The 14,711-nt window shown below is 51.5% G+C and overlaps 1 protein-coding gene across 26 annotated transcripts in view; it reads left to right on the forward strand.

Annotated features, from left to right (window-relative positions):
- Positions 1 to 279: 279 nt before the first annotated feature.
- Positions 280 to 14,711, forward strand: part of Camk2g (calcium/calmodulin dependent protein kinase II gamma) — a 60,410-nt gene continuing 45,978 nt past the window's right edge. For 12 of the 26 annotated variants that reach the window (XM_036198848.1, XM_036198856.1, XM_036198852.1 and 9 more), the window contains exons 1-2: positions 348 to 512; positions 1,831 to 1,925. In XM_036198848.1, the coding sequence (XP_036054741.1) occupies positions 448 to 512; positions 1,831 to 1,925 (160 nt within the window). In that variant the 5' untranslated portion in view covers positions 348 to 447. Of the gene's footprint in view, positions 513 to 1,464; positions 1,560 to 1,830; positions 1,926 to 3,251; positions 3,311 to 14,711 lie in introns of those variants that run through there. The other 14 variants (XM_036198863.1, XM_036198860.1, XM_036198866.1 and 11 more) reach the window with 7 other exon arrangements.

Consider the following 14,711-nt stretch of genomic DNA (forward strand, 5'->3'; position numbering starts at 1 on the left):
TCAGACCCTACACCACTCAAAAAACACTTTTGCACACTCGTTTCTGAGCTCTTGCAGGGTCCTCCCGGGAAGAGTCCACAGGTCACGAACCTTTCAATTCGGTCGGTCCAACTGGGTGGCCGGGAGACGGGACCCCCTCGTTCCCAGCCCCTTGGCGCAGAGCACCCGGTTCGGGCGGCTCCCGGGGCGGGGCGGGGCGGGGCCGGCGGCGGAAGGCCCCTCCCCGGGGGCGGGGCGGGGGCCAGCGGGGTTGGGGGCGGGGCCGGCGGGCGGGCGGGCGCGGGGGTGTCCCTCCCTCCCTCGCTCTCTCCGGTAAAGTCTCGCGGTGCTGCCGGGCTCAGCCCCGTCTCCTCCTCTTGCTCCCTCGGCCGGGCGGCGGTGACTGTGCACCGACGTCGGCGCGGGCTGCACCGCCGCGTCCGCCCGCCCGCCCGCCCGCCCGCCAGTATGGCCACCACCGCCACCTGCACCCGCTTCACCGACGACTACCAGCTTTTCGAGGAGCTCGGCAAGTACGGCCCAGCCGCCTCCCGCGGCGGCCCCCCACCCTAGCCCAGGCACCCGGGCGCTATGCGGCTTCTCGCCCCGCCCCCCGGCCCTGCACCGGCCGCTGCAGCGCCCCCTCGACCCGCCCCACCCCCAGCTTTTCCCGCGTGCTGCCTCGGGGCGCCTCGGCCCTGGGTTCTCTGTCCCGCAGCCCCCTCCGCGCCCTGCTGCAGCTGCCGGGCTGCTGCACCCGGCGCTGCCGCGGGAACTGCAGCCCCGGGACTGCTCCCGGGCGCCTTCCAGCCCCGCCCCTCCCGCACCCTTCAGACGCTCCCCTCCCTCGTCCCCGCCTGCCAACTGCCCCCTCGCCACCCGGCTCCCGAGCCCACTCTGCACCCGGTCCCCAGTTCCCACGCACCTGGTTCTCGGGACCCTCCCCAGCCCTGCGGCTCCAGCCCCGCTGCGGTGCTCGGGTGTGGGGAGATGTTTAGTGCCGGGCCCCGCCCCCCGCTAGTGCCGATTCCAGGATCCCGGCCTCGCTGCTGGGCAGTGCTGCGGCACCCCCGGCCCCTCCCCCCACCCCTGCAGTGGTCCCGGGAGCCGTGCGCCGCAGCCGCAGCATCCCCCTCCCCTCCGCACTGAACTGGTGGCCGCCGCAGCCCGGGTCCCCGCCACCCCCACCCGCGGTGCGGAGCCTGGCCACTGCAGCCCCCGCTCTGCCCGCCCCCCCTAGATATTTCCAGAGCCCGAGATCGCAGCCCGTTTGACGGGTCACGTCGAGGGAAATAGCATGGGGAAGGGTACTTAGTTACTGCTGTCAGACTCAGAACTATCCCTCCTCTATTACCCTGTTGTCCGCTGAGCCGGGAGTGGGTTTTAAGCCAGTTTAGCGGGTCTTGGACCTCACTTTGTCGGCCTTAAGGGAAATTTCTCAGGAAATCATACCTTCTGTTCAATCTCCCCCTCCCCTATTCTCAGTTATTTCTGCTGAGAGAAAGAACAAGGTCTCCCTGTTCCCTTGCTCCCCTGGTTGCCTTTGCTGGGACCGCAAGGCTGTCAGTGAGATGCAGCAGGTGTGTATTTGAAGCATCACCCACCAGCTCCTGGTGGACAGTCTGAGGTTGGGGCTGTGCGTTGCCCCGGAACTTGATGACATGGTGGGAGCCAGGTGGTACTCCCCCCACGTCTGTTTAGTGCCACGGTGGGGGGGGGGGCGTTATGATTGTGTTAGCCGTTGGTTGGCACTCCAAGTCTGGTGGTGGGAGCATCGCTGCCCTCATCTGAAGTGTATCTAAGTCACGTTGGTTGGCTCCATGTCCCAGTTCTTTCCCCATCTCCCTTCAGGGGTGCCTTCTCAGTGGTCCGGAGGTGTGTGAAGAAAACATCCACGCAGGAATATGCAGCAAAAATCATCAATACCAAGAAGTTGTCAGCCCGAGGTGAGTGTTCCAGGGATGTGACTTCTGCAGATGCCCAAGGAGTTGGGGGAGTATGTGTTTTAGCACTTGGAGATTAGTTGGAATTCGAGGTGGGTGGATTTTGAAGCCAGACAAGGAGGTGTGAGGGAATTGAAAGTGCTTAGGGAGAGAGAGAGAAAGGAAAAAAAAAAAAAAAGAGTAAGTGATGCGGATGGCTGGAGTGGTCCCCAAAGGGTTGAGGAAGCCCAGGTTCTCAGTGGTGAATCGGTGGTAGGTGGTATGGAATGAAAAGCTCTTGATTTAGGGTACTTAGAGCCTCTCTCTTAAGGGCAGTGAGGCCACTGCAGGCTTGTCCTAGGCCTTGTGCCCCCGTGGTGACTTGGGATGGAATGCAGTAAATGAGCAGTTCTGATGAATCTGGTCTCCCCTGCCCACCAGGCGGCGGAACAGACTCTCAAGGGAAGGGAATCTGTAAACATCAGGGGAGGCTGCTACTGTTGAGGGCTTCTGGGGAACAAATCCTGCCAGATGAACTTGATTGCTTTTTTTGATCAAATTACAAAGTTGGTGGTGAAGCAGCAGATGTAGTCTGCCCTGAGCAGAGGGTGATGATGCCTCCATGGGCTAGAAACCCCAGTGGTCCGGTATGAGCAGAGCCGCAGCACCTCACTGTGTGAGGAGCCTCACGTGTGAGAGTCTGCTGAGTACCTAGGACTGGGAAGCCAGGGCCTGTCTTTAACACTTGGAATGTACAGCTCTGAAGCTGGTACTGGGTGCTCGCCAAGCTTACCTCATCTGATAGGTGTAGACCCAGCAGTGTGTGAAGTGTGAGGCGACTGGTTAATACAGAGGTCAGGTCCTGGAGAGCTGCATGGGCACAAAGGTTAAAGGACGACACAGAGAAAGGAATTAGGGCTGGGCAGTAGGATGCCCATAAATATATTAGGAGCCAGGACAGATGCCCTTGGGAAGATGTGGTCTTTGGCCAATAATGACGTGACTATCACTAGGCCAAGATAATAGATGTCCCAAGCACCCAGAAGCTCTGAAATTCCACAGAGATGACAGTGGGCTTCTGTTGTGTTGGTAGTTGTTCTGGGACCTGTTCCACGGCTGTGTCTGCCTCCTGGCCTGGGTGTCTCTCTCTGTTCCTATTACCAAGGCTTGTTTGTTGTCTCCCACCCAGCTCCATTTCCTGTCTCTTACTGTTCTTGTCCATTGGCTGTAAAGTTGACTTGTTTATTTTCTTTCCATCGGGTACCTTGAGCCCAAGGCAGTGGTTGTCATAGAGATATGTGGGTGGTCAGATGCCCTCCTCCTGTGGGATGGCGGGACAACAGTAGTCGGGTTCTCTGGCAGCCATGCTCTGACTAAGAATGGAAGGTGCAGGCAGGAATGAGTTAAAGGTGGGTATCTCCCTGTGCCCACACAGCCTAGCCCTGCTGTATCAGAAGTGGGGCTGATACCTGGTGTCTCCAGGCGATCCGCAGTGGTTTGCTGTGCTCATCATTGGTGTCCTCTGGTCCAGGAGTCAGGGAGGGGGATAGGAAGTTGAGAGCTGAAAATTAGGGATCTGAAGACAGTTTGTTATGGTGACTGTGGAGCTCCCAACCTGAGGCTTTCGATTCCTGCTGCTTCCGCATCCTCCCAAACTTCCCAAGCTGTGCGATCGCGTGCTTTTCCTCCCTTGTCTCTTGCTGACTAGTCTCATCTTTCTAAACTGGTATCTTGGTGTTCTTCTGCCCCTGCCTGAACTGGATGAGATTTAATTTCTCTGCTTTTCTTTTCAACTTGAGAATTCTTGAATAAGAATTGTGTGTATCAGGCAACAACACCCCCACTCAAGAGATGGTTATGCCAAGACTGAGGCTTTGGCTTATGTACCAGGTTAACTTTGGGACAGAGGCTGTGGCGGCTGGTGGATGTGCTCAGACACCAAAAAGAGGGGTCAGGAATGTAGAGGTGCCATTGCTAGTTGGAGGTGGGAGAGTGGGAGGATGTGCTCTTAGAGATGGTATGCTGGTCTGTGGGTGTTGCCATAGGGGTTGAATCAAGGTCCACACTGGGCTGGTACCCATGGGGTTCGGGAGTGAAAACCATGGCTTCCTTGTGGCCTCTCAGTTTACGCTGTATATTTTATAAAGGTGCCGTAGCTCGGGTTCCGTTTCACTCACTGCTGTCTGTCTGTCTAGGGCTCCGCAGGTGTTGGATTTCTGTGTTTGGGAATGTCATTGCCCCCTAGGGTCACCTATATGAAGATCTGAAGAGGCTTGCTGTGTTAGTTGGGATTCCTTGATGACTTGCTTCCTTTGTAGGTTTTGTTTTTTGTTGTTTCTTTGCTGTAAACTGGAAGAAAGGGTAAAGGACTTGCTTTTCCTTGTCCATAATGAGGCAGCCAGAGAGGCAGAGAGAGAGAACTTAGTCCTCTGGGGGTCAAATCTGGATAGGAAGCTTTTTTGTGGGCTGTGCTTTCTTGCCATTGTGGCCTCTGAAGCCAACCTTGGTGGCTGAGTTGCCAGGTAGGATGTTCATACAGGTGTTCGTTGAGCATTGTTTGGTTTTTTTTTAATCTGCAGGCCTGTTCACATAGGTACTGGAAGTCATGTAACACCATTGTTTTTGCGTCAGTGCAGTGATAGGTAGGGAGTTGGGACTCTTACAGGAACCCATGGTTCTAAGCTTAGCTCTACTAGGCTGAAGGAGGCATTTAAAATAGCCTTGGATTCAGGATCTAGTGGGCCAGGTGATGGCAATGATAAATCGTTATTTTAAGATTTAAGAGCACCCCCCCCAAAGAGCCTGAGCCCTTATGTCTTTTTTTATTTTTAAATCTTCATATTCCCTTCTTATCTTTATTCATATGCATACAGATTTTCACCTCGTGGAATATAACATTTCATATCCTGCTCTCTTTGCTCATATCCAAAGCAGTTTCCCCATATTGCTATGGTTGAAGGGCAAATGGTCCTTTCTGATTTCTGTATAGCTTAGGATTTATCCTTGGAGCATCATAAGAAACCTCTGCATTTGGATTATTTATCTGGATTCCAGATCCTTTGACTGAAATTGATACTGGAGTAATGCCCTTGGCCTTATGAGAGATGCTACCGGAAACAGTGTTATGAAATCTGTTACAGCATTTGCTATATTTATTTATTTATCTGTCTGTCTGGATGTTCCATGTGAAAAATTTTCTGTTGAAACTATGTACAAGAAAAGCCACCCTCTTCGTGAGGACCTGGGAAGTGAGGGGAAGCGCCTTTTCTTTCTCTTTGATTTTATGTCGGCAGGCCCTAGCAGAGCACCTGATGCACACTGAGTATATACATATAAAATGAATTAAGAGGGTTAGATAACCAGTTGAGGTTGCTTTTTGGGTTTGGCTCCCGGGAGTCAGGTTGCTGGAGCCCTTGGAGCCTGGTGCTGGCTTGGGTATCCCGTTTTTGACCCAGGGAGCCAGGCTGCTCTGGAGAAGAGAGATGAGGATAAAGACTTGTGCTTGGGGCATAAAGCAGTGTGGCTTATGATTCCTCCTGCCTTGTCTTAGTGGCCTCAGAGGACACTTCTGGGACTGCCTCAGTGGCACCTCTCAGCGTCAGTGCCAGTGAAACTTCACTTTTGAGTCCTGGTTCAAATGGCAGCTTCCTGGCTTCTGTCCACAGAAATGCTGCTCTAAGAGGCCTGGGGTGTCACCCCAGAGTCTGCATTTTTTACACATGCTTCAGGTATCCATGAGCCACTTTTTAAGAAATGAGTAGAAGGCTGGGGAGATGGCTCAGTGGTTAAGAGCATTACCTGCTTTTCCAGAAGATCCAGGTTCAGTTCCCAGCAACCACATGGCAGCTCACAACTGTGTATAACTCCATTCCAGGGAATCCGGCCCCCCTATATACATGCAGGCAAAACACCAATGCACGTTTAAAAAAAAAAAAATCAGTAGATCCTGGTCGAGGTGACACACACTGTTATTCCCAGTACTCTAGAGACTGAGGCAGGATGATTACCATAAGTTTAAGGTCAGCCTAGGATACACAGTAAGACCCTGTGTCAAAATAAACAAAAAGACAAATCCACAAAACACCAGCAACAGCAGCAATCATCCTTGCTGTCTCCTGGGATTCACCAGGCACACCTTAGCCTGGCCAGGTGGTGTCTCAGGTGGTCTCTGCTGTCATACGGCCATCTGTGTGCTGAACTGATCTGTGATTGGGGCCTCATTCGGTATCCCCAGTTTGGGGCGTCACTTTTTGTCTGCGTCTGTGGCAGGCTGAGTGGCTGATGTTGTGGTGTGTTGGCCACCAGAAGGGTAAAGGCTGTCCCTTTCTGGGTCCAGCTGGCCCTGGGGACTGAAATGGGATCCCCTTGGATGGTGCCAGCTGAAAGTTCCCACCCCCTTGGCGTTGGCCTGAGTAGCCTCCATGACATTTGTGTCCCTGTGGTGTCTCCAAGTAAGACTCTCCTGTTAAGGAGCTGGGGAAGTAGGGGGGGCGAGAAGTCAGGGTGATGCCGCAACGGGAGGCGGGTGACTGCTAGGAGGGACTGCAGCAGGGGAGCTACGGACTCGAGGACGGAGTTGAAGTGGGGAGGGTCTGTGTGGAAACAAACTTTTCACCTGAGGGTAAAACACACGGGTTTCTAGAAACCAAAGTAATGGTACCCTGCGTATATGGGACTGATGTGACTGAACTCCTCCGACTTCTTCCCCTGCCGTGCTTGAGGGACGGGTGGAGGTCCGTCCTCTGTGCCAAAGCTTCTACTTGGCTCCTTTCATCCGGCAGTCATGACGAGAGATGTGCAACTTAGTTACACAGAGCCTGTCACCTTGTCCTACCCACGGTCCCAAAAGGAACTGGGGTGCTGTTTTGGGTGGGGATGGAGATTAAAATGTGTCCCGTTCTGTAGAAGACCCTGATTTTCTTCTGCTGTTTGCTGTCCCATCTTGTCAGAAGCTGTGCTGAAACCTTTGAGGTGACTGACGGGCCCCATTCTTTGCTGAGGCTGGAGACAGGGAAGGGGAGGGCTTGGTGTGAGCAGCCCCCACCCCCACCCCCGTGCTTGCTACTGTCTTGCTACTTGGCGGGTGGACAAGGGCTGATCCCATGGGTGCCAAAAGGGTGGTGACAGGAAGAGATGGGTACTTTGCACCTCTTGAGTGCCTCTGTAGAGGTCCTTTGTCACCTGCACATAGCCAGACAGATGTATCCTTGTGGAAACCAAGACAGAAAAGGCTTGTTCTGGGCTCTAGACATAGACATAGTTTTGTTGATGCTCCGACCCCGGTGTCTCCAGACGGTGTGGTCTTCGAATTCACTTGAGCTATCTCTTCTCTCCCCTGTTCCCGACTCCATCTTTCTTCTTTCTAAGACAAGTCTCACGTAGCCCAGGCGGGCCTGGAACTTACTGTGCAGCTGAGGATGACCTTGAGTTCCTCATCTTCCTCCCTCCACCTCCCAAGTGCTGGGGTTACATCCTGTCAAACAAGCTCTCGTCCTTTGTTGTGACGAATTGTGGTGTCATCCATGGCTCCCCCCAACACCCCTTTAAGCCCAACAGAACAAATCTCTCTTCATTGCCTCAGTCTTCTGTACCCGCATTTTTTATTTTTTTAATTTTAATTTTAATTTTTTGGACTCTGGGGCATTTCTAGCCCCTCCCCGCCCACACATACACCATTCCTGCTTCCTGGGTCCTATCACCATCAGCGCAATAGATTCCCATCTGCTCCCCTCTTTTCTCCTCCCTCCCCCCCATGCTGCTGCCCTGGGAGGAGCTATTTTTAGGGGCTGCTTCCTGGGATGTTTTACTTGGGGCTGGTTACCATGAAGGAAATGTCACCAAAACAGTGGGCACAGGCTAGGGGCACCCATTGTGGGCATGGAGCTGACCCCGTTTGGGTCCCTAAAAGTAGCCAGAGGTCCACAGTTGCCTTCTTGGGGCTTGCTAGTGACCCCATGGGGATTTTCTCCGTCAAAGCTGCTTTGGAGCTTGAACTTCAGGGCGCGTCTTGGCACCTCTTGTCTTTCTCTTCTTAGTTAGCCTTTTCTTGTCTTGAGAGCCAGAGGCCACAGTGAGGCTCAGGATTTTGTCTAATTGGAACTGTTCAAGTTAGAGTTGAAAGCAGGGTATTTGTATGTGTGCTATGTAAGGGACAGAACCTTGTGGGCATATTTCAGGCCCTGTGCCCCTGTATTCACAACCATTAGCAAGTTCCAGATATTTGGTTGTGAGGGAACTAGACTTTGTGTTTACTCGGTACACCAGTGTTGCTTCCAAGTGGAGATTCTTTGCACCTTCAAAGAGGAAGGGCCCTGGCATCATGGTGTCAGGGGTAGGTCAGTGGGATTGTGGTTTGGGAGTCTTACTCAGGGTAGAGGCTGTTTGTAAGCAGCGGAGGAAGGTGTATTGTGACCTGTGCTGTCCTTGTTACTGCTCCTCGGGATGCCCGGAGGAGTCAGAGCAGGGTTTCAGCTGTTTGTGAATGGCAGGTGGGGGCACTCAGTGAGGCCACCTCTGTTCTGTGTCAGAAATCAGAGGGACTGCTGGGGCCTTCGCACACTGATGTTGAGGTCACAGACTCAGATTTTCAGAATACCCTTTGCAAAGGGCACGATGTCATTGAGATTGGAACTCAGGACGAGTCCTTTTAGCCACAGTGTAACCATGTGTCCTTTCCCACTTACAGAGGGTTATATAGTGTTATGTTTGTTTTGGAGACAGAGTTTTCTGTGTAGCCCTGGCTGTCCTAGAATAAACTCTGTAGACCAGGCTGGCCTTGAACTCAGAGGGTTGTGTGTTTATGTGACAACAGAACTCTAGCTTTTGTGGTTTTAGAGAAGTGTTGCTAAGTCAGTATGCAGGTCCGTGGCAGGGCCACAGGGCATCAGTGGCTAGTGCACCCTGTCTTCCAGTCCTTGAGAAGTGACGGCAGATGTATTTGAAGTAGGCTTCTCTTATGCTGGAGGAAGAGGCAGTTGTGGGGTTCTTTGTACCCCTTACTGTATGTTGCAGTTGCCTGCCATCTGGTCACTCATTTCTGCCTCCCTTGCTCTGTCTGGTCACTCCTTGCTGTCCTGCCTGTGAAACGGTGGTGTCCTAGACCAAGTCCTGAAGCACCTGGGCAGAAGGAGGAGAGGTGCCCTTTCCCGTGATCCTTGTTTCCCTGGGCCTGGCTCTGCCCTCCATGGGCCGTTGGGGGAAGCCCAGGCAGGGCCAGGAGGGCTGGAACAGGCTCCTAATAAGGCCGCTTCTGCTTTCTGATCCTGATACCACCTCTGCTGTTAAGGGGAAACCTTGCCGAGGGCTGTCTGTGGTTGTAGCTAGGCTGAAGGCCTGCAGGGTGGGTCTCCATGGCGATAGCACACTGGCGGGCAGGAAGTGGCCCTGTGCAAAGCGGGAAGTGGCTGTTGTCAGACAGGAAGTGGGGGCTGGGCTGTGTGGTGGGAGGAGCCCTATAGAAAGGTGGGTGAGAGGAGGGTCAGCTAGGGAAGGTCCAAGTTACTCCAAGGTAGACATTGAAAAAAGAGAGGAGAATGGCTTCATGGCAAGAGGGCCTTCTGGTTTGTCCTTACCTTGAGATGCCAAGCCTAGGCCTATTCCCAGGGAGCAAGCAAACTCAATGACTTCACCCCTTTTCACGTTGAGGATGCTGCTTTCAAAAGGGTGCTCTACAAATCATCTTCTCTTCCTGCTCATGTAACACCTTTTTTTTCCTCATCAGTCCTAAGGAGACTATAAACAGGAGGTATGGGGAGAAAGAGATGGGACATAGCCACTGGAGAGCCAGGCTGTGCGTGGTGTAGTGTGTGGCAGGCAGAAACCACATGGCCTGCTGAACAGAGAGCTTCGGGATGGCGGGATGCCGTCTCCAGCAGGACTGAGGAAGAGGAGGCATCCTGTGGTCAAGCACTGCCTGAGGTGTCTCTCTCTCTCTCTGTGCCCCTGTTGCTTGCACTGGCTTCACCTCTGGATGGCAAAGGAGGATCTCATGGGAACCCTAAGAATAAGTCAAAGGGTTCAGTTGGTGGATTTCAGGTTCAGTGTCTGCCCAGGTAGAGGGGAGAGCAGGTTCCTGTCTCTTGTTATCTTCGGCAGATATGTATGAGTACATGCTGTGGGGAGATGGCTCAGTAAAGTGCTTGTTCTACAAGTGTGAGGACAGGAGTTCGGATCCTCAGGAACTCATGTCAATGCTGAGTTGGGGTGGTGGCCCACCTGTAATTCTAGCTCAGAAGATGGAGATAGGGGATCCCCCAGGCAAGCTGGCTAGCAAGACTAGCCAAACCTACAAGCTTTGGAAGATTTAATCCATTTAGATTCTACCTTAGCAAATAAAAGAGAGTGATCTGCGGGATGTGGCGTATACATTTAATCCTGGCACACGAGAAGCAGAGGCAGGCGGATCTCTGAGTTCGGGCCAACCTGGTCTATAGAGCAAGTTCTAGGACAGACAGAGATACACAGAGATATCCTGTTTCAAAACAAACAAGCAAAAAAGTGGCTTAATTGCAGACTTCCATATGCTTGTTCACACATACACATGCACACACACACACACACACACACACACACACACACAGGAAAAATGCAAAGAGGGCAGAGAAAAGAAAAGCTTTGGGCATATGCCAGTACAAGAGACCTTGTCCTCTTTACCACCAGCCCCTTGAAAAGAGGCTCTTGCTGTGTGCCAGCCCGTGTTCTGAGTACACTGCCATATTGCCTCATTTAAACTTTAGGCATTGCTGTTTCTGTTCTAGAAGTATGAAGCTACAGCCTGGGGTTGTGGCTCAGTTGGTAGAGTGCATACTTAGCATGCACTGGGTGCTAGATCAGATCCCAGGCACATAAGTGAGGTGTGGTCACACCTATAATGCCAGTACCTAAGAGGCAGGAGCAAGGATCAGAAGTTCAAGGATAGTTTGGTTACATGCCAAGTTCAATTAAAACCTGCCTTACCAAAAATAAATAAACAAGTGGATGGATGGAAGGGGCTGGAGAGATGGCTCAGTGGTTAAGAACACTGACTGCTTTCCAGAGGACCCGGGTTCAGTTCCCAGCACCCACATGGCAGCTCACAACTGTCTGTAACTCCAATTTCAGGGGATCTGGCACCTTCACACCAGTGCATATAAAATAAAAATAAATTGGGGTTGGGGATTTAGCTCAGTGGTAGAGTGCTTGAGGCCCTGGGTTCGGTCCTCAGCTCTGAAAAAATTAGATAGGTAGGTAGGTAGGTAGGTAGGTAGGTAGGAAGGAAGGAAGGAAGGAAGGAAGGAAGGAAAAAATAAATGGTGGGTGGCGCACCTTCCAAAGGTGAGTGACTGGCTCGTTTACCTTCTTGGGGTCTTAATGAAATACCATCTTCTTGCTGAGGTACCCTGCATACTTCCTTCCTTCTCGGCTCCTTCTCTGCATAGCACTTACTTTAGCGACTGCTACCCTGACCCACAGAAGGGCAACTCTGTGAGGGTAGGGATTTCTGAGCGGTTTGTTCATTGTTTTTCAGCATTCAGAGCAGTCTCGGGGTGAAGACCTCAAGGAATATTTTCAGAGGGCATGAATGAGGCTCAGGCACGTTTAATAACTTGGTGGAGCGCAGCCCTTCCAAAACCAATGTGTTAATTGCTCCTGCCTTGTGGCTTAGACTCAGAGAAAAGACCAGAGCCTGGCTCTGGGGTTCCAAGAAGATATGAGCCTTGCCAGGAGACTGAGGCTTGGCTTCCTGGAGTCAGGCTTGAACAAAGTGGTAAGAGGAGTCCTCTGGACCTTGGGCAAGCCCCTTCAAGGAGCTGTGAGACTTGTCTTCTCTCTCTGCTTTGAGTCACTGGTAAAGCTGGTGCCCGCCTTATTTTTAGTGCTGATGCTGTTGTGAGGCTGTAACCATTAGCCAGTAAGACTTAGGAGAGGAGATAAACATTAATCTTCTAGGCCCTCCCTCAGCCGCCACCTCCGCATTGCAAGATGCTCTTCCCCCACACCTGCCTCAGGAACTGTGGGGCGAGGGTGGTGAGGTGAGTGGTCAGAGATGGGGTGGGTGGGTCTGCAGCTGGTACAGGTGCCTTACTTGATGCCTTGGTCTCAAGACCAGGGCTGGGAGAGAAATGTAGGTTTTCCCTGTCGTGTGGCCAGATATGGGAAGAGCAGGCCTGACACCCCATCAAACAGGTTTATTGCTGCCTTCTGGACTGTTTCTGGTGGTGGAAGTCTCCAGGCACATGTTGTGTCTGGACCAAGGGATACCAGGAAATGTTGGAAATTGGGAATTATCCAGGGTTCTCCTGGCTAAATCCTGGTCATGGCCGTGCTGAACCTGAAGATGGGAAGAAAGGCCTGACCTAGATCTTGGGCAGCTGGGATGGATTAGCTGAGTAGCAGGCACTAATCTCAGCCTGTCCCCACCGCTTTTCACAAAGCTGAGCTGTTGCTAGAGGGAAGGTTTAGGACAAAGCTAAGGATGATTGGAAAACAATGTAAGGGAATTCCTGCTAGCCTGTCATCCTTGCATTTATATCTCAGCATAACAGGCTAGCATTTGGTTCTTTTCCTCTTGTTGAACCTTGAGTTACTTAGCGTCTCTGGACCTTAATTTTACCGTGTATACAGTTGGAGTAATCAGGCTGGGCGTGGTAGCACATAACTTTGATCCCCGCACCCGGGAGGCAGAGACAGGCCAATCTCTGAGTTCCAGGCCAGCCTGGTCTATAAAATGAGTTCCAAGACAGCCAGAGAAATCTTGTCTCAAAAAACCAAAGATAAAGAAATAAAAAGGGAGTAATCATACTCCCTATCTTGTAGGACCATTGAGTGGTTATAGGACACCTTAAAGAGATACTCCTGTTCAGAGTGGAGGTAAGATGGGGAGAAACCCCTCTCAGAAAGGCTGGAGGGCTGAGGGCATAGCTCAGTTGGTAGATGTAGCATGTATGAGTTCAGTCCCCAGCGCCGCATAAGCCATACATGGTAGTGCACAGCAATTACAATCCTAGCACTTGAGAGGCACAAGGATTAGGGCTGAAGGTCATCTTCTACATAGTGAGTTTGAGGTTAGCCTGGGCTACATAAGGCTGTGCCTCAAAAAACAGATGTAGAGGGATTTCTTACCTTCAAGAGTTGGATTGGATTGGATTCTGTTCCCAAACCTGGGAGCCTTCAGTTGACACTCTCACCTTTTTTCATTCTGTCATGGCGTAGCCGTGGAGGGAGGGGTCTGCCACATGGCCTTCATCGGCTTTCTGACTGTGGTGCTTTGGGTGGATGACTCTCTCTTTTTAAGTCTCTGTTTCCTTATTGACGTAGTAGAACAAAACAGATCCCTGGTTTACAGAGTTTCTGTTAGGATGAACTGTTGAGAATCCCTGACTCTGCATGGCATGTAAAAAAAGCTTAGTAAAGCTTAGTAAGCGGGAGTTATTACTGCTGCTGTTACTGCTGGGTTCTTACTGAGCCCTGTTTACATAAAGACCTCTAGCAAGTACAACTTCGAATCCTGAACCCTCTCGGAAGAGCTCATGGCCAAAAGATAGCAGCTGTGGGGCATGATCTGAGAAACGCAGTGGGAGAATGAGGAGATGGTTCTAAGGGAAGAAATCACACCCTCCCAGGAAGAGTGGGGAAGGCTTTGCGCAAGACGTGGCTCTGGCCAGATTCTAGCGGGTAGCGATAGGAGGCCAGTCAAGGAGACTTGTAGGCCTCCCTGCTCGGAGCATCTCTGCTTCCTGGAGTCCTGCCTTCCTGTGGAAGGAATCGGCCTACCCAGCTCACCTGGATCTGAAGACTCAACAGATTGTGGTCATTTTCTCGAAACAGTAGTCTAAAGGTCTGAGTGTGGAGAAGCCAAATCCCACAGCAGCGGGTAGCCAAGAAGAGAGGCAAGATTGTGTCCTACTTTCTCTTTCTAGAAAATGGGCATCATAGTTACGCCAGTCTCTTACGGTTGTGTTAGGAAAAGAAAACGTGTCTTGCTTGCATAGTGAACCTTTAATCAGGTCCAGCTGTTACTGCTGTTGTCTTATTCTAAAATATGTTCATTACATTTATTTGTGTGTATGCACACATGCATGTATATGTGCATGGCACAGCATTCGTGTGTGATTGTGGATGAGAGATAACTGTAGGAATTGGTTCTTGCCCTCCACTGTGTGGGTTCCAGGGATCCAACTCAGGTCATCAGACTTGGCGGCAAGAGCTCTCCCCCACTGAGCCAGCCATCTCACTGACCCTGTAATTGTGTTATTTTAATTCGTCATTACCTCAGTCACCCACATCAGCAGCAGCAGCATCACTATGTCTCAAGGTTGCTATAAGGACCACATAAGAGAGTTCACATAGAACTTCTAGCGTAGTGACTGCTGTGTGTCAGACTCAGTTTACCTTAGCTTAGTCTTCCTGTGTCCTTGGTTTGACTTTCCAGTTGCAGTTACCTATGGTCAGCTGTGATCCAAATTTCTGGAAGATTGCAGAAATAAGCAATTAATAAATTTTAAATTGCATGTTGTCTGAGTAACACGATAAAATTTCTTGCCATCCTGCTCCATCCCACTCAGGACATGACTCATCCACAGATCTACACAGCGTAAGCTACTTGTCCGTTAGTCACTTAGTGGCCTCTTGCTTATCAGATTATCAACTGTTACAATACCTCAGTGCCCCCTCCCCATTTGAGACAGGGATCCTTCAACTTCTGTCTCTCCCTCTGTGGTGTTGGGATTACAGGTGTTCACCAGCACCTGTTTTGGGTATGATTTTTGTTTGTTCATTTTTTTAATGCTAAGACTTGAACCCAGAACCTGTTCTGTTTCAATGAACTATATC

The sequence above is a fragment of the Onychomys torridus genome, chromosome 9, assembly GCF_903995425.1.
Source record: "Onychomys torridus chromosome 9, mOncTor1.1, whole genome shotgun sequence".
NCBI lineage: Eukaryota > Metazoa > Chordata > Mammalia > Rodentia > Cricetidae > Onychomys > Onychomys torridus.